The sequence below is a fragment of the Dermacentor andersoni genome, chromosome 1, assembly GCF_023375885.2.
Source record: "Dermacentor andersoni chromosome 1, qqDerAnde1_hic_scaffold, whole genome shotgun sequence".
NCBI lineage: Eukaryota > Metazoa > Arthropoda > Arachnida > Ixodida > Ixodidae > Dermacentor > Dermacentor andersoni.
The window spans coordinates 206,265,393-206,289,580 of NC_092814.1; the positions used below are offsets into that span (position 1 = coordinate 206,265,393).

Below are 24,188 nucleotides of genomic sequence, written 5' to 3' on the forward strand. Positions count from 1 at the left end.
AAATCGATTTTTTGGCAATTTTTCGCGATGCGAAAGCCGCGTCCCCCGTTAAAGCTACATTTGCAAATCCTGTAACCTTAAATACCAGCCACAGTACACGAGTATTGTGCTCCTACAGCAGCCCCGATACGAGAGTATGTACTGAATGCAGCACTGTCCCAGTGAAAACATTCGTCCATAGGACATCCGAATGGTATCCCCATGTTCATGCACCATTTCGGAGACAAACAGGAGATCCACCTGATGTCTAGTATCGAATATCCTACCACGGATGTCCTAAGAATGTCGCACATCAAGCTGTTTCGGATATCTTACCATGGATATCCCAACATGTACCTGTTTTTTTTTTGACATACACGTGAATATTTGTCCTCCAATTGACGCTTCGAGTTTTCTCGTAACAAAATTGATTTCTTGCATGCTTGAATGCAATCTGAAGGTATCATGTCTGCAGCTCGTGTGTGCATCATACTTTACCAATTCACTAATACATATTGAAAACTCCAATTAGTTCAATAAGCTATTAGCACATGGCAGAAGGCCTATAAGAATGGAGTATGCTGTACTTCCATACACGAACGTATGTGCATAACGTGTGCACACAATGCCTGTATTCCTGATGTGTGGATGCTCTGCCTGTTGCATCTGTCACACAGTGTGTGCTGTGACCATAACAGACATTATGACAAACACTGTGCAAAAGACCATGGCATATGTGCGTAACATGTACGCTGCATGAACGCGTAATGTCCCTTACGGACATGCAAGAGGTGTCCGCTGGACACGGAAAGTTGGCCAAAAGGTCATGTGAGGGACGTCCACAGGACATATTCGACACATCCCTAGGATATCCATGTTCCGACAGAGGATTTTCATAGTATCCATAGAATGTCAGTCACTGGGGTGCCCACTACAAAGGTAAGTGGCAAGATGCATGCTTGCTTTCAAGCCACCAGTGAATATGAGGCAAATTAGGGGCCAAGATGTCATAACCTAGTGTATTTCTAAAAAGGCGCACTGATATGCTACTTTAATCTGTCGCAATGACAAATTTGTGTGGCATCATTTTGAGATGATGCTTTGCTCAAGCACATGCTGGAGTGAAAGTGCTTCTCACCTTGCAACTGCTAAAAACTGCATGCTCCTGTGTGCAACAGTACATAAGTACGACGTACATTCGGAGTATTTTTAGGCACTGAGGTTGCATTTTACTTGTGTATGTTCGTCCCTATTTTTGCACCGATACATATAGGAAGGTTAACTTTCTAAATTACTAGCTCAATGGTTCCCTTGAATCAGCAGAGACTATCTTGGTAACTCACCTGATTTTGGCAAGCAGCTCACAAAGAGTTTCTAAGAAACTATGAAGACATATAGAAGAGGAATGTGGTGCCTGTTGCTGCAATTTAAGGCAAGAGTAAACCACCGGGCCTCACAAATGTTTAATTGGCAACCTTCAAGCTCCTCCCAGCATTTCCAAAAAAGGTGCAGTTACAACAATGTAATACACATGCAGTATTCACAACTGCAGTATACTGTCAAATAATTGTATACATATAGCATATTTGATCATATACATGACCACATGGGCATATCACGAATTACTATCATAATAGCACTCATGTACGATAACACTGTCAAGCAATGCAAACATTATCATTACACCACTGTGGTATATCTGTATACAAAACACAAAGTACAAGGTACTGAAGCCAGGCATGTGGAGGTGGTGGTCAATACAAAAGTGCCATCGTAAACAATTATAGCATGTTCACTGTATAAAGCTGGCCACTTCCATCTCCAGATTTTTAGAATGAAACAAGTATCAAAGAGCACAAATCTACGCTACAGCGTTATCTTGGTTACATTCATTACAATCAAGACACAGCGTAATAGGAAAGCTAAATAAATGGTGTTGGTAGAGACCAGTAGCTTGCCACCTAGAAGTGCTGTTAATAACCAAAATACATATTCACTTTACCACTATAAGTACAGAGTCATATATAAGCAAACTAGTAACACATTGCAGCAACTGGTCAGAGAAACCATGGCAGCAAGCTACCTGCCATTTTAGTGAATAACTAACTACGCAAACTTACAAGAGCCCTCTTAAACTCTTTTGCCAGTCTGTACAATTTCAACTGCCACGCTATTTAAAGTGAGCCAGATGGTTCCAGTAAGTTTTTCAAAACCATAGTGAAACCTGCATCCTTCTCAGTAACATAGGCAGCCTAAAAAAATGGTATGTTCCCAACAAAAAAACAGTTATAATCCAGGGCCATACAAGTCACAAACATCGTACTTGATACTTAGTATGACACCCCCATAAAACATGCCATATGAGTGGATTTCAGCCATCTCACCATAACAGGTAGGATATTGCCACCGAGAGGCATTCAAACCAGCACCTGTTTTGAAGATGTGTAATCAGACAATCGCAAGCACTCTCAAGAAACTCTTTAATGCTCACAGCATCACATTCACTGCCATAAATAACGTGTCCAATCATCCATCCAACAACATTCTCACACATAATACTGTCATCCATGAACATTTCAGGTTTAGTCTATGTACGGACACTTGGACAAATAATATTTATATATGTATATGTATGTATATGTATATATATATAATATATGTATGTATATATTTAATATTTATACAGCACTTTGCATACTCAAAATATCATCTGAAAGCTTGCTTGCAGACACTGCACCACTTCCTTCCTACATAAAGAAGAAAAAGAAACCTCTAACTGCATGTCCAGGTGAATGTAAAAAGACAAAAAAATAAAAAGGCACATGAACGTAGCATCACACTGGGTCCATAGAATTCATAAACTCAAGTGAGGAAAGGTTCACTAGACTAGCCACACGCACAACATGGCTGCAGTTACCATGTCACACACACAGCATGTGGAGACTAAAAATGCCGTGGCTTGTAGTATCATGCCTCTAGAGAACAGGTATAACCCATGTTGACAACTACATACACATATGTCAGGTACAATATATACCAAACAGTCTACAAGCAAACGGACGCACACGTGCACAAGATAAAACAGAAAGGGAACACCGTTCTTGGCTACTTGGCTAAGAAACAACATTTTGTCCCGTTCCATCCGATCAAGGCACTCGATCGTCAAAAACAAGCAGTGCTGTCCTTGGAGCCAGCAATCTGCCAGGAAACCTGGCACTTGCTGTATGCCACCAAATCTGCCAACTATTAAAGCCAAGCACGCCTCGAAAGATGCAATGCTAAAACAAGAGCTAAAAAAGGTGGCCAAGGCAACCTGACTATTTCAAGCACTTCCTTTGAACAAAAGCTACCAGAAGGCCATCACATTACATCCATGCATCCCAGACAACCAGGAAGGCATGCACACACAATGACAAGTACAAACAATAAAAAATGCCACAAGCTTACTTCTAGCAAGTGTAACAATATTCTGCAAAAGAAAGCAATCACCAAAATTGAGTGCATAAAAAAAAATGCTGCTGGAATTGACACAGTGTTCTTTTTTCTATCCACTAGATTGGTTCACACTGATGAGAAAATTAACTGCTGTAAGAAAAAATGCAGCCTGCAGTGCAATCTTAACCAAATTAAAATATGTGCTACAAACATTATTTTGGCAAATGCACAAAAGTTGCCGCAACGGTGTTGTGTCACATTTTCAAGACAGCACGCCTTACAGGCAACAAATTGGAAATGAAATATCAATGTGATAACAATGTTATGCTCTAGTATGCATCATACATAATGAACGCCATATGTATGTGCATCATCATAATCATGTGCATTATGCAAAGCTCATGCATGTGCATAAATGCACATGCACAACCTTTACTCTATTTGTGAGAGAATTAATCTACTGTCAATATGAACATGTCACATAAATCAGGTGAACACAGTGCCAACTCCAAGAGATGCAGCAGGTGACTGCATCTATTTGCATATCACGGTTTCAGGCCTACAGCTCTGCTGGACAAAAACATCAAAAAATGGGCTTATCCTCACAATAAATTGTCAACCATAATAAGGCCACATACTTGTGTGGCATCACACATTACAAAAGCTCCAGAGCAGTGGAAGCTTCTCATGGAGGCATGAAACTAAAACACCTCTTTTCTTGAAAAGCAACAACAAAGAATGAATCGACAGCAATGCCACAGAGTAGAAAAGATGTTATGATGGCTTAACGGTTAGACTATGTATGCAATGCGCTTATGGATTTCCTGTTCCATATTTTGTTGTAGGGGGAAAAAAATGCAGAACAAGAAAAAGACAGGGAAAAGAAAGAAACATGTGTTCTCATGCTGCCACCCACAGGAGCACAGTAATAAAAATGCTGTATCTGAACCTCGATGGCTGCCACGGAACTACGCATTCGATCCACAGCACATGATCATGTGGTTCCAACATGGGGGAGTGCCACCCTCAGTGAGAGGAAGAAAGGAAAAGAATCAATAAAGATTGGGTTGCACACAGACGACGTCTGCCAGCTTCATATTTCCCGTCGATGTTCATGTTTAGAGACGAGCACCTCCAACAGTCGCATCCGGGCCTTGACATGCTGCAAGACAATTAAATGATCATTAGCATCTTGCCAGAACTTGCAGCATAACACTCGGCACAGTTGTCTCAGATGATTAAACCTCATAGATCAAACACTTATTAATTTAAAATGAAGCACAAAATTGTGGCTAGCCTAATGTGCTTCCAATGCATTGCTAAAGTCACTGAATAATAAATGACACTCTGGTAGATGAAACTATTTTGCTTCTCCATACAGATGCTAACCAGAAAGAAAAACAAAACAGATTCGCAGCTAACCGAGCAAGAAACATTCACAGGCTGCCATATAATAAGAACATGTTTAGACTTGATGCCTAAGAATGAGAAGTGCCCAAAAGAAAAGAAACACATCACAAAGAGCAAAACGTAACAACCTAAAGCTATGGCAGCCCTTTCCCATTAGCACTTCTTAACATCCGGAACTGCAGCCTTACATCCTTGAATCCAGTTCCATATCCTCATACTGCAGGCGTAAGACTCCATACATTGCTCATACGGGAAAATTGGAAAACACTCCCAAAGTAACTCTACAACAGCCTCAATAGACACATTAAACAACTCCAGGAGGAAGCCGACAATTAGAAATGCCTTGCTGGTATGAGCAATTATGCTTATTTTTCATAAATGCAAGCATGTCACTGCTAGAACGGCTTCAATAAAATCTAGGCCTTTACCTTGTACTCGCAGTACACGGAGTCCATTGGGGCCTTATCTTCCTTTTGCACTTTCCTAAATGAACAAAGGAGAATGAACCTTTAGTATGTAGCTCTGTTGCTGCAACTACAACAAAGGTTTCCAAAACAAGCGCTTTGCAACAGCTGTTGCAAAGTGCTACTAAATGCAGACCGTGCATTTTCATGCACAAACATTGCTCCATGTGATCCAGCATTATCATTGTTTGCTTTATTTAAATCGTGGACAATGGCAACGAAAGGCATTTCACCACACTATAATCCCTGGAGGCCTCACACTCATGCTGCAGCACTACTGCTTTAGTTATGCCTCTTTACCTCACATAGAAAGATGGGCTGATTCATGGACACTTCAGAAATGAATAATTCTAGCTCGAATATTTACTGCAATACTATTGCACAAACACGCATTTACCACACGTTACCCAACAGGGCTTTTAAGCAAATGTGTGAAATTATTTACCTCTACTTTTTTTTTTCTTCCCCTGTCCCTCTATTTAAATGTGGCTCCGACCAGTTGCATAGGAAACACAGCTAGAGGTAGACAGCTGAAACTGTGGTTCTCCAGATTTCATAAAAAATGGCTACGATTTTAATGCAGGGCAGGGGATTTAATAACCTTGACCAAGATTGTAGGTTCCCTATGTTTGTAGTGGTGTAATATTTGGCACAGACATTCGTGACTTGCATATGTCAGAGCTTCTTCAATATAACATTCTAAGTGTTCCTTTACAACCGATAACTCTGGTGCACGGGCCCACTTTTACAATTACTTCAAGAATGATAGGGGAATGACACAAGACCTCCAGAAGCCGAACCCCCTTATCGCCAGTGAGAGCTAAGGGCCAAAACAATACTTCTGGCCTCACTGTGGGGAACACCAAGAGAAAGGTTGCGGGGGACAATGGATTTGTACTGGGGAAGTGGGGGGCGTAAGTAAGCAGGGTGCATGGATACATTCTACCTGGTACTTCTATATTCTACTCCTACATTTACATTCTAGCTGCCTTCCCACTTGTGCTTTTCCCTAGTGAGGGGGCTACTTCGATAAAGTGCACACTGTAGACAAAACTTTTCAGTTAAAAAAAACAGCTTTCTTGCAGGGCAACTGAATCACAGATTTCTGCAAAATGTAAAATAAATTGTCTGCGCTTGCAGTCGTGCAATGCACTTAAGCAGGTTATTGTGCACACAAAATAAGGTGGCGAATTGACCACCAAGACCTGGCAAAAAGCAGGAGCTTCCCTTAAGTGTCCGGGTACAGCAAACGGTGCCAGTTTTTTTAACCACTGCATCACACCACATATGCTGTCTTCATGTAATGGACATACCACAGGAAGGAAAATTCACAGATGATTACGATACTCCTTAATGTGAAATTTGAGTGCAGCTATATATGTGTTCTCATTGCACGATATATTGACTGGCACAGACAATCCGTCTTGTGCGGCACATTGCAAACTAAGTGTGGGCCGAGTGCCTCGCTAATATGGAGATCACGAGAGGCAGCGCGTGGGTGACGCATGGGCTCAATTCACAGCCACTGCCGCAGACGGACCCCCCAGATGACACATGCTACTCTCGCGCCATCTTGTAGTCATCGTCACCGCCCTTTGCTTTTCTCCTACTATTTTTGCCATGTCCTCCTCCTCGGCTTTCCTCCTCACGTCTTTCAACCCCCGCTGTGCTCATCGTTCGCTCTTTCGTCCTTTGCTCGTTTGCTCGGTTATGCTAACGCTCGCCACAGGAACAGGCCCCTAAGAGCTGCACTCTACAAACTGAGGGGCAGCCCTGATGTCACTCTTTGTGAAGCCTCTGTGGCGCCAAAAGTTAGTGTTACTCCGCCATCTTGTTGTGACAAATCTTCCTTTCTTGTTTACATTTCTCACCTTCAGTGTGGCAACCACACCAGGCTGCGCAGACACGCGCTCTCTAGTGATCTGACCAGCAATACCAATCACGGTGTGCCGTTGTAATACCACTGCTGAAGTAATTTCGTCCGAGTGTTGTGCTGTAGCGTTGAAAGAAGTTAATAATGAACTCTGCAAATTAGACGTTGAGGCCCATCCTTGTTAGTTTTGCCGGCTTTTGTGCAAATAAATCTGCACATTCTTACTGCACTGCAAGAATGCACAGGCGATTATTGGTGGCACACTTTACGCACATCACGACACATCCGACTTATGGTTAGCCCACCTTCAGTTTACGAGAACACATATGCTAGTCTTGGCTTGAGGAATTGCATTGCTTTATTGAATAAATTTTGGGCAGCCGCACACCGCGGAAATGTGACGAGCCACAGTGCGCCGACGAGGAGGCCAGCAGAAGAGAATGTTGTTACGCATTTAGATACACTGAGTGCGGCCTGAGGTATATTGTTCTCATGGTAAGTGAAGCTTGACAGAAACAAAGTGCTGCGTTGGCCACAGCGTGTGCCAAACAGTACATGCGTATGTGTGCGGCTAGCGCGTTGACCGGGCCTATGTGTGACCATCAGCAGTTTCATGTGAGCACAGGTGCACATTCTTCTGTTGAGCCTTGTTCACTCTTGCACCGCATCTACCAACCTTCACTTCCATGGGCCCCTCAAGCACACAGATAAGGATACCTGCAGTAAGGAGGATTTGTCCCTTAATTACTGACAGCAGCCACTTCTTTCCCATCCTTCTACATGGCTTTTTTGCATGTCACAAATGCATTGTCCACTGTCAAAAGCAGGAACACTGCACAGCTGTCACTGACATGTAAGGCGTTTGTCAAACAGATTCTGAAGCACAGCGGTTTCAGTCTGTTATGACAAGTTAGCATTAGCCCACCGAAGTCGGCAAAAATATTCCCACATTGTCCTTCGTCTGTGGCATGGTATATGGTGTATGGCATTGCATGCGCGATCATTTCACACTTTTTACTTCTTCCAGTCCCACCTGGCCACAACAGCTGGGAGAGCATGGTCTAGATAACACAGCACGACAAAACATGGAGGCTAATGCAAACCTGCACACATGCCGCCTTTGCAATGGTATGAGACCTACGGAGCAGCACACGCATGAGCACACACCACCATAAAAAAACTTCCATTCCGCCCTAACAACAGGGCTGCTACAACGAAGAATACCATGAGACTTCCTCTCCACTTTTCTACTAGCGCATGGACTGGGTAGAACCTAGAGTTCTTCCTTTCCTCCATGGCCCCTATAAACGTCCCATCGTCACATCAGCGATAGGAATCATATGTTCATAGTATATTAATCTCTACCAGATTCAGTTGAACTACACATGTAGTTTTGATGTCTTGAAGATAATATGGCCTAATATAATTTTTTGTTTAGAAAGAAAAAAGAGGCAAATGAGCAGTTGGGGCGTAGCTGCCATATCTTTACGTAAGCCACAAAATTTGGTGCCTCCGCTCCTTTAAATCTTAAGCTACATGCTTAAGAAAGCAACAGCATTATTTACCTCCCAGTTTGCTTCTGAAATTCCTCTTCAAATTCTCTCAGCAACTTCCGAAGCCGACGTTTTTCAAGCTTTGTTTGTTGCTGCTGTTGGAGCAGCTCCGCCCTACAAGGATTCAATAAACTATTACCACAGTGTACAAGTTGCATTACAAAAGATATAGTATATAGGTTGTAATGAAAGGAATTCCTGACATAAGAAATGGCGAAACCTCTGAAGCACACTGAACTGGGCTAGCTGGCACATTACTTGAATGTAAAAGAAAATGGTGCAAACAATGGTATAAAGTGAAGTACCAACATTTTCCCATTGTTTCTGCTGTTTTTTTCTGTCCCAGGGAAATCCCGGAGACAAATAACCTATCATCATTACCATCAGCAAAACAAAAGCATGTCCAAGGTAAGAATAAAAGCTCAGATGCATTAAAATGAAAAATTACACCTATGATGAAATGGTTACAAGCACCAGAAAAAAACTGCTGCATTTTTTCGCAGTGCGGGCATGTTAAGTAGAGCTGAAGTGTGCTCTCCGCAAAGAATGCCTCACCAAAAATGTACAGCCTATTGCAAAAAGAAAGTAAAGGTCAGTCCAATTTTGGCAATGGGCAGTTGGCCTCTACTTTTTTTGCACTAAGAGGCCCACATTGTATCAATTTGCCTGCACTTTTTGAACTAGGTCAAGTGGTGCTGCACTTAGCCATTTGTTTCGTCAGTTCAACATGGCAACATCTGCACGTCCCCATCCATTTTAGACATCGCAGGCTTCATGCGTAGGACGACTTCACAGCCTCCCATGAAGTCATCAGAGAGGTACTGTAGGGCTCGTGCAGGTGGTGCTGTTCCAGTTCTCCAAGAGCAAGAACTGGCACCGAATTGGCAGAAACTAGTTCATAAAGTGCAGGGTGAATTGGCTGGACCTAAGGCGTACATGTACAAGCTCAACACTGAGTGTGACCTAGGCAAATGAATGCCGCCTATATGACTGAGGTGCATACCTGATAGCTGCTTAAACGCTACTAGCATGGCTACACACAACACACCTCAACAGACGGTGGAACACAGTCAAATTGCATCCTGTTTATTTCTACACATCTACAGAGAGCTGCAATTCAATAATGAAAGACTGCAGCCAAACAGCAAGGATGTCTGTAGAAAATTCTACCCAAAGAAGAAACCAAAGTTTGTCACTTGTGTTTAACAAACAGAATTTGCCTAACAGAATATGTGCCATATTAAACCCACACTACACCACAAGCCTATAAAAATTAGGAATAATTGAGTCAGTTGATCGAGTTGTGAGTTGTAAAAGTGCATTGCAGCTATGCAGCAATCATCTACGCACTCCTTCGGTTACTATTGTTTGTCTAAACTTAAAGGCAACATGCTAAAAATGCTGGGTCAAGCACACCTGTTTTTTTCACATTTAACTTATAAGTATAATGCTGCAGTAGATTTGACTGCTTCAACTTAAGATTAAAAATGATGCTGGCCCATTTCATGGAGCTCTCATTAGTATAAAAATAACCATAAAGGCAGGAAAAAAAAAAGAAGAATGGCTATGCTTCCTCTCATGTGAAAATTGTAGCTGTTGAACAGAGCAAAATTCTGCAACAGTTTTCGAACTAGTTGGAGGTCAAGGAGGAGAGTTATACTCCTTCTATACTTTCTGAGAATTGCGTATGCAACAGGAGACCAACTACATGGCTCACAGTCAGAGTACGTGACTCATTCGGTGAGTTGTATATGTCTGATAAAATGGGCTACCAAACACCAGTAGCCTGGACCCAAGGACAAGTGGTTAAGCACTCACAGAGGAAGCTCATGCAGGTTTGAATCGCTGCATTTGTCCAGCACCATGGGCATCTGCTCAACCACTTCTTTTTTGCTTGTGACCGGTTCTTCCATATCACTCATTGCCTCACTTTGTGCCATCGCAGAAACAGGAGTCACATCATCGACAACTTCTTCGAGCTCCTACACAGATGAGATAAAACATACACAGCAGTGAGTAACACCCTCCACAAGAAAAAGATCAGTTCCACGGGCAAGATCTCCAAAGCAAACACGTGAGTAGAGTAGACAAAGCTCTTCAGTTATTCAATTTATCAGCTTTAGATTATACACAGCTCAAGTCGAGTCCAGATGACATGCCCTATTAACGTTATAATTAATTCTCTCTGGTATTCGAATGCTGGGCAAGAGTGGCAATGCTTTGGCCAGAGAAATCATGGAGACATATCATATTAGAAAGAAAAAAAGTGCCTGTATTAGCGATATGTCGGTTGTTTTGCATAGCAAAGAAATGCAGTTTTTAGAAATTATGCTGTAATCTATGCACTTCTTGATATGATGCATTGACTGGCTTGATGGGCAGTGCGCTTGCGCGATCCTGGTCTGCTGCGTACTTAGTTAGAATCAAATTTAGTTGCAAGTTAGTGCTTGTCCTGTTCTTGTGTGTCTATCTTCTGTCCCGTCTTGGAATTGCGCGTACCAGTATTCCGTTGTTAGTATGCAAAGCTACACATATTCAAATGAAAGCAAATTAATATATAACAAAGCATATTATGTTTGGTGTGATAACATCCTTTCATGGCTTTTACTTATCCCACATACAAGGTTGTTTGACCTAATAGTTCTGCGGAAACCCGCAAGGTGGAGAGAAGTAATTAATAATGGGAAAATGAGACATCCACCCAGACGGCTTTACAGAGTGGCTGCCCCGGAAAGGCGGTGGTACCGGCTTCACGTCCCGGACCAGGACGAATTTTTCTTTAACTGCGAGGCTTCTCTTTTGAGGAACTGATATGGGTTTCCTTTGAAGCACTTAGCTACGTCTAGGCAGATGAGGTCTCGTTTTTCCTTTATTAATACAAGGTTGTTAAGACAGTGATAAATTCCTGAGGCAGTACAGTTCTATCTGGAGTACCCATAATTGTCTTCCATGAAGGGGATCCACTACCAATGCGAAACAATGCGCACCCACTGATATTCTCTTTTATATGAATACCCCAAATTGATATTGGCAATAAAACAAATAATGATAGCAGCCAATCTAATGTTTTTATTTTACACTCAATCTCAGCTTTGCTTTTTAGCTGCAGTGGTGCTGAAAGGGCAAGAAGCAATAAGTGGAAAATCCTACTAAAAAACTCAGCTCTTGAGTGCGCCAATTTTGGTGTGTGCAGAGCTTGATCGAAAATGGGGGCCCCTATTCTGAAATTCTATATTACACCAGATGGCCTCGTTTTTCATGATTCCTCCTTTGTGCAGGCACACTTCTCAACAGCCTGATGTTCAGAGTTGTCCATGCTTTGTTGAAAACAAGGCATGGAGGTCTCATTCCGAACCTACCCAAGGAAAAAAATAAAGTGAAAAAGAGAGAGAAAGAAGTACTAATTTGACAACCTTGGTAAAACAGGGAAGTCCATATGTAAACAACATTTCTGTTCCCTGTGACTATTAGTCAGCAACTGGCGTGGCTTGTGAGCAACTTTTAATCACAGGGCCTCTCTCTAGTCCCTCTTGTCATCTAGATGCAGTCCCTACAGTGCTGTATTGCGCAAAGAAAAAAGAGTGCTTTCACGTGGCATTATCCTTTGTTCATGAGTAACTGCTTGGCTCACATCATAACAAATGCTGTGACAGCCTGCATATTTAGGCGACACTGGACCAATTGAACACCGATTTTGTCTACATTTCAGTGGAAAACTTTTCACGGTGCCACTTCCTGCTACACCCCCCCCCCCCCCATAGCAACAATATTTGGAAATAAACAAAGGGAAAAAAAATAAAGGGACCTTTATACCTGCTGAATACCAGCTTTTTAACAGTCCTCAAATTCTTTTTTTTATACCAATCTTGTATAAATCACCACTCGGCATGCTCTATTGGAGACTTTTCTTTTGCAAGTCCCACATGCATGTACATGCAAAAAAATTGCTGAGCCACACGTTGCAGGAAAATGGAACGATGGCCAGCTGCAGTGGACACGCACCTGGGGCGGGGACCGGGGCTGTGGGGAGGTGAAGTTCATGGCAACGTGCTCCAGGATGGGCTGCAGCTCAGAGTCCTTGCCCTTGGCCAGGGGGTTCCTGCCCACCAGGCGCTTGACACTCCGGTACCGGTCATACAGTGGGCGCATCAAATTGCGATCAGCGCGTCGTGAGGGCCGGCCGTGCACACTCTCAAAGCGCAGAAGCGCTTTCTGCAGTGCCAGCTTCTCCTCCAGCACCTGCTCACGTGTCATGTCCTGCATGACAGGAGGGGGGACATGTAAAGGGACAGTCTTGTCCAACATTGTCACAGTGCAAAGTCACAGAAGCAACATAATGGGACTTTAAAACTGCATCAGTAAAAAAAAAAAAAAAAGAGAGAGAGAGAGAGAGAGAGGTGATGCGAGGTACAAACCTATGTCACGAAATGAGTGCAAATGGGCTGTAAAGCGGTAGCCGGACTTAAAGGGACACTAAAGGCAAATATTAAGTCAAGCTCAAGTGATAGATTAGTGTTTGAGAATCTCTAAGGCATCAATATTATCACGAACGGAGCCTCAATACTCGAGAAATCGAGGTAAATGCAGGACATGTTTAGAAACTCCCCCAGTCCATTCAAGCACTTCACCGATAACAAAAGCACTCTTCAGTCACTAGTACTCAACCACTCTTTGCCAAAAACATCCTTGTATTGTATTATAAGACGAAATAAAATGCTACTTGTCCAATTGTGTTTCACTTTTAGAAAAAGGAACTCATTGAAACTACCCTTGAGAACGACGCGGGCGGTCGAAAGGTTTCGTTTTCGCCCGACTCTGCACCGCCCACGCTTTCGCGTTTCAGTAGTTTCACTGTCGCATAGAGCTGCACTGGTTTTTCTGGCTCACGAAACTCGCACGAACTGCAAGTAGCAGAGAATTCAACTTCCATGTGGTGTCATAGGATGCCCGAACGGTCTACGTCACTTGGCCAAAAAGCTGCTGCAGCGGTGAATCCGCCGCTCTGACCTTATCTGTCTTCGCTCAGTAGCGGTGTCTGTCGGGTGCCGTTTTACTCACCGACGGCTGCAAAAGGTGGTGATGGCATATGCAACGTCACCACTCCCCCAGTTGGGTGGCGGGTGATTTGAAATTTTGAAGTATTTGGACCCTTCAGATGCAATTTTTCATAAGCTAAGCCTTTTCTAGGCACGAAACAAGCATTGCAAGGTTTCTGGAATGGTATTTAAACAGTCCACGTCGATTTAGTATTAGCCTTTAGTGTCCGTTTAACCTGGACAATGAAGACACATCTATACTAGTAGCTTAACTTATTTACGAGCTGCAAGAAGCAAACATTGAATCCTTTGGAAGGAAGGCACATTAAGCTAGCACCATTCAGGGCTAACCAACCAGAAATCTCCAGAACTCTCTGCAGCAGAAGCAAGAAGGTACTTAATAAGGCGTGTTTGGGTTAAGCGTGACAATGAATGCACATGTGAGATTGCACTGAATATTTGCCTTCGTTACAAAAGCCTTCAGTTTTGAGAATAAAGGTCTCTGCTTTTAACCCTTTCAGGGTCAATGACGTAAATATACAGCGCCGCGAACAAGTCCAAAATGGTCGATGCCGTATATTTACGGCGGCGTCTGTACGTTTAAAAAGTGTGCCAATTTCCTAACTTTTTCTTTCTTGGCATGTGCTGCCACTATGCGGGAATACATGGAATTTTTTTCCCGCGCCTCCCTCTCTCGGTTTTCAATGCATGGTTTGTTTTAGAGCTAGTTTGCTCCGGCGCATCTATATACGCTTGCACATTGGCGCGCGTGTGGGCGGGCGATGGTTTGGGTTTTGTTCCGCTGGCGGTTTCGGCTTCTTGCGCTCGCAAAACTGATGGCTATCTCGTTACTAATCGCTCAAAGGTTCAAAGGGCGGCCGCCTGTTTCTTGCTCGTTTAGTGTTCACAGGGGTGAGCATAGGAAGGATGCCGCCGTGCATACGTTTCCTTTTCCTTTATTTTTTTTCTTGGAGACTTGCGAAAACTAATGGCCTCTGGTTGGCGAAAAGATGAAGATTAGCGGAAGCGTGTCACACATTTTGCTTTTTTGACGGGCACACAACCACACAGTTTTTTTTAGTGTGCTTACCTACGTAGTTCGATTATGCTATGGACGTAAATATTAGTGCAAGAGCACGAACATTTGAGTTACAAAATATTCTCGTTTGCGCATTTTCTAAGCTTTGAACTATGTGTATACCATGCATTAAATTTTTAATTCTTATAAGTTGATTTCCTTTTTTATTATTGTTATTCATGAGTAAACAGTACATATATACCAACGCAAAATATCTTTTTTCTCGCTTTACGGTCACCCTAGAAAAATTAAGGTAAATTTTTTTCGAAATGGGTCCTTCAGAAGAATTGGAATCTGCAATAAAAGAAATTGACCCCAGGCAGTCGCATATGGCAAAAAAAATCTACTGTGAAAGGGTTAAGATTAGTACCAAAAATTTTGCTTTGGCCTCGGGAACACAAAAAGTGGTAACTTGTACTAAAGCTCCTGATGGTGACACAGGTGGTGACACAGAACCAACGCAACACGGCATGACATTCTAGAACCTAAAGCAACAAATTCCTAAAATTCTTGCCTTGAGGACTCTGAGAATCTCTCTCAGATAAGCTACCTTCCAAGTACTACCACCGAAAATGAGAAGGAGCTATTGGGGGAGAGGTGACAACGAAAACCTTTGGCCTGTTGGTACTTGCTTTGTATGACTGGTGGTTCGCATACCACAGACAAAGGGACACAACACAGCAACTACTAGTCATGAGTAATACCTGCAAGATGCTCCTATCTCTGTGCATCCAATAACGTTATCATAAAAACATTAATTGCAATCTCATCAATGTGTCAAATGGTGTTGTTTGGAGATTCAGCCAATAAGGCCACTAAATAATGATCACTAGGGCTTACATCCACACAGTCTGGACGCTGAGCAACCCTGCGCTTTTCGGCCAGGCACATGAGGGTGTCACTCAGTGCTTTCTCCATCATTTGGGTCGGCTTGGCTGAACCATTGTCCATATCACACAGCCCTCTGAGTGAGTCCCGACCCCACGATGAAAAGGTCAGGTAGGCAGGCTCCGGAAGGCTATTCTCCTCCTTCGCATCTGTATTTTTTTTAATAGATGAGTAGTGTCACTTTGAGAGGCCAAAGAAAAAAAAGCTCCTCACAATCGTACAAGGACATGAGCATTGCATAAATCATCAAGTGCCTAAGCTCACAGATATATATATATATATATATATATAAAAAACTAAACATGGATTTTCTAAGTGCATATTTCATTCTTTCTTAAGGTTGGCATTAACCAAGATAAATAAAAGCATTATAACTTGATGTAGTCAGACATTCTTGTGCACAGTGCAGAAAGGTTACAGTGATGGACCAATTTATAAAATATCTACATGACAAAATCTTTATGCTCTTTAGTACCTATTTTTTGTTCACTGCTATTAGTAAGTACTATATAGGGTACCAGATGATCACCTCATATTCAATCACAAGTGTTTCCTTCAACCAACTCAAATTAAATGTACTTCCTATACATTTCTTGTTCAAATATCAAACCAATTGCTGCCACTAATAGCTTTGTTTTATTCCTCCACAGCTTCTTCACCTAACATGCACAGTCATGCGCGAGAAACACAGGTTGCTCACTCTTCAAATCCTTTCGCAGCTTGTTCAGTTCAAGCAAGGTCCTCTTCATTTCAGCATGGTTCATTTTCTCTGCATGCGATGGCTGTGAAATAGGCACAGTTAAATTGAGAAGGTCAGTGTCTGATCAAAAGGTAAACAGGTCAATCCTCAACCAAATGTGACCAGCGGCAGGCTTTCTATGAGCTCAGCAAAGCATTTAATTAATACATGTATACAAAAAGAAGGCAACTAGAGTATTAAAGTCGCTGTTTGTTTGCCTAGTGAATGATATTTTTCTCAAATTATTCAGCATGCACATTTCCAATTAATCCATTTGGTCACACTACGCTAGCATGTGGCAAGGAAACAAACATCCACATACATACCCTATATCCATGTTCTTTTTCAAAATTTTCTTCAAACTGTTTCACCTTCTTTTTCAACCCTGAAAAGCAAATTAAGAGTATGTCACACACTGCTTCTCATGAAATGAATGAATGAATGAATGAATATTTTAAACATGACACTTACAATGGACTCTCTTGGATAGTTGCTTTACAGTCGTTTGGCTGGCTTCTTCATCCTTAAAGTTCCTGTAATTAGAAGCATGCTGCTGTACTCGCTGATGCACAAAAAATGCATAAAAAACATTCTGTTCATGGTCGCAAGCATGCTTCTTTGCGTCAGTGCTAGTACGTTGAGCATTTATTTTGGTACCACATTGTCTGAGCCAACTATGCTAATAGAGCAATTATAGTAATACCTCACCAAGCTACAGGACTGAAGTGCCTCATATAGAAGGTGCAAAATTCAACTGCTTGCATCTGGCAACAGCCATGTAGCTTAGTGTATGTGCGTCCTTCCATAATGTTGGCAATGCCAATCAATTTCAGGTGTGAAGTCAACCTTTCACAGATTTCCTATTGCAGGTGATAAGCACAGATAGCGCTGCCCCGATTACACCTCTTTTTCACACAGCACCAAATGCCAGCAGTGTTCCACAGCCACTGATGTGAGAGCTGGCAAAGCACCTCTCCTTGCCTAGAATATCTGAGCTAATGCTGCTTCTCTTTACTGACCCGGCTACCAGTGGCACACAAATTTAGCACTCTCAGCTAGTGGCGAGAGAAAGGGGAAGGACTATGTTAGAATAGCTAGGAAGAGGGCATGGCAGAATGTTAAGCAGGCAGTACACCTGCGATGTTTTGACTGAACACCAAATGCATTATGAGAAAGCAGTCAACCTTCCTGTCTATCTTGCTTCGTGGTCAAAGTCAGTGCAGTCATGGGCAATTGAAATAGGAGTGAGTTATGGCTAACTAGAACATGGTCTTTCATTTGTGCTTTCGCCAATACGTGCAATATGAACATGATTTCGGCTTGTATGCTTATGGCAAAGCCTATACTACCATCTTTGGTGGCCAGACAGGTAGTGGTGCGACATTGTGCTCTCGAATTATTATTTCTAAAAGGTGTTCTACTTTGTAATTTGTTCTTTCATTTGTCTATGACTGTACGCGTGAGGATTGGACAAAAGTTGCACAACATTCATACCACCAAGTTGATTCTTTTTTCTCAAGTAGTTTGTGCCCCTATTCAATTTAAGTCTGAAAGGTAAGAAATCTTTAATAAAAGTAAGCCATATAATTTGTGACTGAACAGTATAAAGTGTGATGGCTATAGCTTCTCCTGCCCCAAATGTGGAGCAGTGGTACAATGAAACTGAAGGCAAACATCCTTTTCAGCAAGGAAAATGCATTACACTAGATGACGCTATACACAAGCATGCTTACGATTTGAGGAATTCATCTTGCTCAACAGGAGGAGATGGCGGCAGGTTTGGATCCAGGTGGAGGCTGCAAATTGGGGAAAGTGGAAACTGACTTCAGTTGTTGTGTGCCACATATTTCCAGCTCAACACTGACCAGCTAGGCCTAGATAACAGTTGTAGGAATACTGCAAACATACAAGTTCAGTTGCTCAACGTTTTCATCAAAATGCTGCAGGTTGTCTTCCACTTGCACACAGAAACACCAAAAGTAGGCAAAAGCAACATACTTGTCAAAGTAACAAACATCAAAAAGAGCACAGAAGAGCTGCAGGCTATTGCAAAAATTCTATTACGTTTAGTACAACATGAAACCACATATAAAAAATATGCTGGAAAAAGGAAGGAAAATACGTCCTGCAGATGTGCCATTAAATACAGGCACCAAAACTTGCAGCCAAATGGGAAGCAAAAGAGTCAGCAATGCCAGCAGTTGCACACTACTCACTCAATGGTGCTAGTTCACACAAACCTGTATCAGCAGCAAATGTGGAGCATGTCAGTAACTTGCCTCCTCATTTTTTTTTTGTGTATTGCACAGTTAGGACGCTGACATTTCATAATTTATGCAGTAAATATGTGTAGTAACACGCTATTATGGTACTATAATGCACACAAGGGTTAATAGATGCAAAGGGGTCCATGGTTACATTAAAGAGCCCAGCTACTACAACATGGATAGAACATTAAAAGGCCCAGCTGCTACAGCAGGGATAGAAAATGAAACAAGATAGAATGTATTACCTAAGAACAAGCAAACATTTGTGAAGTATGATTTAGCCAACAGTAATACGTACAGAGTTGTATCACTTACCTTCTATGAGACAGGTAGCTCCTGTAAGCACTGGGTGACAGTGGAGCCTCATAAGAACTGTAACACACAACATTGCCACTTAGTATGTATCAGAAAAATTGATAAAGGATCACAATGTAAAACCAAAACAGTTCGTAAAAAAAAAAAGAAAGGGAAGGAAAGCACTAAAGAACTTACTTGGCTTTCTGGAGATATGGCATTACTGGCTCTTCATCAACGAGGGCCTGAACCATGGGCCAGCTAAACCGATGTTCCGATAGAACAGGTTCTGCAATGGCATCAGATGCTTACAATAAAGAAAAAAAAACGTTACAGTAAAAGGAGAAGCAAAAAATAAAAATAAAGGACAAACTATGGCACTACAGTAAAGCTCAAAAGCAGAGTAAGATGTCTTGAGCAAGGGTTGCACTAGCTGCACTCTGGGCATGTGATGGCTGTGCCACGAGTCTCAGCGTTCATGGAATAGCTTTCACATTCCCTGCTTATAAATAAAATGTCAGTCCCTATTATTCACTTCCAGGAAAGTGAGAAGCTGTTGCAGTAATGCTTGCTCAGAATATTATTCAAAAATAATTAAACTGCTGTGCTCTTGCCATCAAGCTGGACAGACCAAAAAGGTGTATCGAACTCTGCCTTTATTTGAATGTTCTGTCCTACAAATGTCTATTAGCACATTCTGTATGCACTTTAGGTATGCCCTCACTTTTATTTACAGTAATAAATCCTTAGTCCCTGCTAGCACATTCTGTGCACACTTTACGGATGTTTTCACGTTAATTTATGAGAGATAATGAAAAACAATGAGAAACAAAGCGTGTCACCACGGTTGGATGTCACTGACATGCCTGCCCACCACAAGCACTTTGCGTTTATACGGGGCAGCTAATATTATGGTAAGCAAATAATAAGGAGCTTAAGGAATAAGGGCGATAAGGGATTATTATTGAAGAAAGCCTATTTCAAGTCATGAAGTGGGCCAGTAAGAAGAAAGCCTGACCTTCCTCACGGAAGCTGTTGAGGTCCAGCGGTGGGATGCTGTCCTTGCTCAGAGTGCTGGGCGTGTTGGGTACCGAGCCATCTGCTTCCTCTGGGCTCCCATTAGCCTCGCGCCCATCACATGGTGGATGACAGGGCTCGTCGATGTCCACCATGGGGCGGTCTGCGGAGCCCTCTTCAGCTGCCTCGGGTCGTGTGCCCTGGTACCGAACATCTTGCAAATGCAGCTGCGTGCACATAACATAGCATGTTAGGGCACCCTCTGAGCAGACCCAAAAACAGTGTAGTACATGAAGCTACCAAGGGCTTCTACGTAGCCATTCACATCAAGAGTAAGCTTCATTAAGCTGATAGAAGTGTAGCCTTCTTTAAGCCCTCTGCTGTGAGCTCTGGGGATCGAACTATATATCACTGCTGCACTGTATGCATTAGGATGCATGAAATAAACCATATGTTCATGGTAAAAAGAGGCAGACACAAGTTATGGGCAAGTGTTTTTCAAGTCTTGTCCAAAAACATTTTCCCACACAGGGTCATTACAGAAAACAAAAGTAAAGGGAAATCCAAAAAGAAGAAAGGCTATACATTCTTTACCAGGTCTCAACAACACACTATGACACAATGACAGATGTAAGCGCTAAAACAACAATTGCATGTGTTAGCATCCCTACATTGTTAATGATGAGGAGAACCTACCTGGCTCTAATAATCACAAGAACAAGTGACTGAACATACCATCGGCAACAACACTTTTTTAACACCACTGTACTGAACACACTCCTTTCCACAAAATCTAAGCACGCATGCACACTAGCTTTGAGAAGTGCCATTTGAGCTGGTGTGTGCGACCTGCCTAATTAATGCCCCTCTTAACTCCTTGCCACACTCTCTGGTCACAACAAAAATGTTTTCTTTTTTTTTCTTGGCCGACTGTGTCAAAGACCTCTCGTGAGCAAGCAAGTGTACACATGCAAAAACACCATCGCCCAACCAAGAGGTTATAGGGAAAGAGAAGACTTCCCATGACAAGTGCAACCTTTCCTTTGTGGCACAGCGGCTAATAATTCATTACTAGAAAGGATAACTGACCGGGCTAGGCCGTTCCACATTCCGGCAGGCCTCACGCCACTCCTGTGAACTCTCTGGGCAGGGACTGGAAGGTGTCTCAATTTCACGCCTCTTGGGTTGTGGTGGGTGTGGGCTCAAGTCGCGATTTGAGTCATCTCCAGGCGCCCCTGCTCGGCCACTGCTCCCAGATGCCATCTGCTGCCAGGCATAGTGCTTACACATTACAACCACAAACAGGTACACTCCTGGACAAAACATGCCACGTGCCTGTGTGCATGCCGAGTGATTATAAATTCATGAATACATAGAAGGACACACTTAAAGAGTTGCTAGTCATTCAGCTGCGTGAGCTGCTGCTGCTTTTTTGCAAAAGCTTCCCTGCCTCTTCTGTGAGTTTGTGCACCATGTAACAGAGCTAGCTTTCTAACGTTGCATGGCAGCAGATGCATTTTCCACCATTAGAGACAGTCAATAAAGTTAAAGAAAAAAAAACACCCTGTCCGGCACTGTCACCTAAATCAGGATTTTAAGGGGTGGATACAAGTAATATCCCTGCCACAAGAAGCAGTTTCAATTCACACTGAAGTCAATCTAAACTGAATTTTTTTTAGTGAAAATGAGACAAGAGACTGCCACATGGTCCAATGTAATACTTGTTGAGATGCTGGTTCCAGCTGATCTACCACACACCATATGTCCTTAAAAAAGTCCAAAACAGAATGCTATAAGTGACTAATACACCCCTGATACAGTAAAAACAATGTAGGTGGTAGTTTTACCAGGAGAAAGTTATTTTGTTTGTTCAATCGTATGCAGGATAGGCCGAATTTCATTACCTGATCTGCAATAGTGAAAGCATGGATTTATAAACCGTGCGTTATATTAAAGAATATCACCATGTGAAACATAATTTGTTTGTGTTTATGCTTTGTTGAGTTTTTCTTCTTTATTCTGCCCACCCTGCCACCTCATTTTGCAGGTGCTCGCTCCCAGAGTTCAAGCATGCCGATGGCAGCTTTCAAATGTGCTCAAGAATTCATCATAACATGATTAAAAAAGGGCGAGTAAAGCAGAACTGAAGTAGGGAGTGCTTGCAAATGACCATGTAGCAGCCAATGTTTGTCAGCATAAAATAATGTGAAAAAAAAAAAAAAATCATGCATAGCTGAAAAAAAAAAAAAAAAACTTGCATTCTAGTGCGCCTGTCAAAGCAAAAGCAGCCACCTAGCCCTCACTGTATCCAAGACATGTATAATACAGCAAAGGCACACATTTCCTAACTAACACTCAGTAAGCTCTGACATGCAAATAGGACTACCCACAAAGCTGACAAGGAGAAACACCACTAGCATAATAGTAGTCTATTATAATAATCGGTATACAGTCTATTATAGCAGCAGTCTATATTACACTCAGACAGATTCTATAACGGGTTGGTGCAACAAGTGGCTTATGGAACTAAACATCAGTAAATGCAAATTAATGCCTTTTCTCGCACAAACAAATGCCGCTCAGCTTATAAACTTAAAAGTACTATGCTTGAACAAGTTTCATGTTATCGATATCTCTGAATCAGTACAATGTCTGATCTAACAAGAAAAACTCACGTCACCGTAATAATTAATGACACAAATCGAACACTAGGGTACTTACATCGAAATTTCAGTAAGTCGCCAACAGAACTAAAATTACTTCTTTATAAAACAACTTGTGTGCCCTAAATTAGAATATGCCGCTGCTGTTTGGGATCCTGGCTTTATTAATGCACTTGAACTGATTAAGAGAAATGCCACTTGCTTCACACTAGCCAATTATTTTTGTACATCCAGCGTAACAGCTAGCAATGAAAGCCAGTTTAGCATTGTTTCATTTATCACTATGCAGAAAGGTTTTTTGCTTACACTTATTTCACACAGTCTACCATCATCACCACCTACACACAGTAGGTGTTCCACATTAGTAAAGTTGAGTGTACATCCTCTCGCACAAACACATTTTTGCATTCTTTCATACCGAACACCTCACGTGACTGGAACCACCTTCCTGCCAATCTTGTTTGCATCATGAATCATGGTTTGCTCCGACAATCATTCTTTGAATTTTTTCATTGTAACTAAGTAACTAACTGTGCCACATAGCGAGTCCTTTTATTTGTGTCGCACACTTTTTGTTTTATCCTTATTTCTTGTTGTATCCTGCCTTAATGGTTTTTGCAATATTGTCTTTTCTGTATAACCTTGTATACTTACCAGTAACGTAACCACTCCTTTCTACAATGTACTTAAGTTTGAGGGTACTTGGAGTAAATAAATAAATAAATAAATAAATAATATGGTAGTGGTGATATAACAGTACAGTGGAATCTCATTAATTCAAACCAGCTTAATTTGAACTTGCCATTTACTTAAACTGACGCAGTGGTCCTGCCAAAATTATGTATATTTCAATGTGCAAAGACACCCGGTAATTCCAACACGTAAATGTTTGCAATGGTTCCTTTGAACACACCGTGCAGCCAACCATGCTCATGCGGGGCAGCACCTCCAACCAGGCAGTGCGGCCATGTGCCGACTGCTGCTCCTACCTCCCGTTGGAAGTACCATATATTGCCACACCAAAATTTTAAAAATGGAACACTTAAGTTGGGGAGTGGGTTACACACGAATTTTACCTCGAGATCTGGCTTCACAGCAGCAAAAATTCTGCCTATAAATGTAGCTTCACGGCAGCGTGCGCCGCGTTGCCGTGAATCCCAACTAGCCTTGAGCTAGGCATCCCGATGTTTCATGCAATGTTTCCTGTGTACTCTTCCTATATTAATAAATTTGAATTTGAACCCAGACTTCCAGAACTTGTCACTTGTGTTACTCACTGCACATGTGGCGCCTAACGCAGTGCTGCACTTACGTCCTCTATTCAATTAGCTCCCTTTAATTCAAACTTTGCTTACTTCGAACAAATTTTTGGGCCTCTCTTGAGTTTGAATTATCGAGATTCCACCACACAATATTAATAGTGCACAGCAGTCTCACACCAACATGCTGCAAGTGTACAGCCACCATCAGACTTAGCTTGAATAATGGAGAC

General features: G+C 42.1%; 1 protein-coding gene across 7 annotated transcripts in view; it reads right to left on the reverse strand.

Moving 5' to 3' along the window:
- Nucleotides 1-1,423: 1,423 nt before the first annotated feature.
- The window catches only part of LOC126547453 (protein FAM13B), a 149,606-nt gene continuing 126,841 nt past the window's right edge, over nt 1,424-24,188 (reverse strand). For 5 of the 7 annotated variants that reach the window (XM_055062992.2, XM_055062994.1, XM_055062991.2 and 2 more), the window contains 14 exons: nt 21,123-21,299; nt 20,035-20,260; nt 19,215-19,305; nt 19,038-19,094; nt 18,189-18,251; nt 16,927-16,988; nt 16,782-16,840; nt 16,417-16,498; nt 15,669-15,865; nt 12,717-12,971; nt 10,533-10,696; nt 8,727-8,828; nt 5,253-5,307; nt 1,424-4,576 (listed from right to left, as the gene is read on the reverse strand). In XM_055062992.2, the coding sequence (XP_054918967.1) occupies nt 4,508-4,576; nt 5,253-5,307; nt 8,727-8,828; nt 10,533-10,696; nt 12,717-12,971; nt 15,669-15,865; nt 16,417-16,498; nt 16,782-16,840; nt 16,927-16,988; nt 18,189-18,251; nt 19,038-19,094; nt 19,215-19,305; nt 20,035-20,260; nt 21,123-21,299 (1,659 nt within the window). In that variant the 3' untranslated portion in view covers nt 1,424-4,507. Of the gene's footprint in view, nt 4,577-5,252; nt 5,308-8,722; nt 8,829-10,532; nt 10,697-12,716; nt 12,972-15,668; nt 15,866-16,416; nt 16,499-16,781; nt 16,841-16,926; nt 16,989-18,188; nt 18,252-19,037; nt 19,095-19,214; nt 19,306-20,034; nt 20,261-21,122; nt 21,300-24,188 lie in introns of those variants that run through there. The other 2 variants (XM_055062993.2, XM_055062995.2) reach the window with 2 other exon arrangements.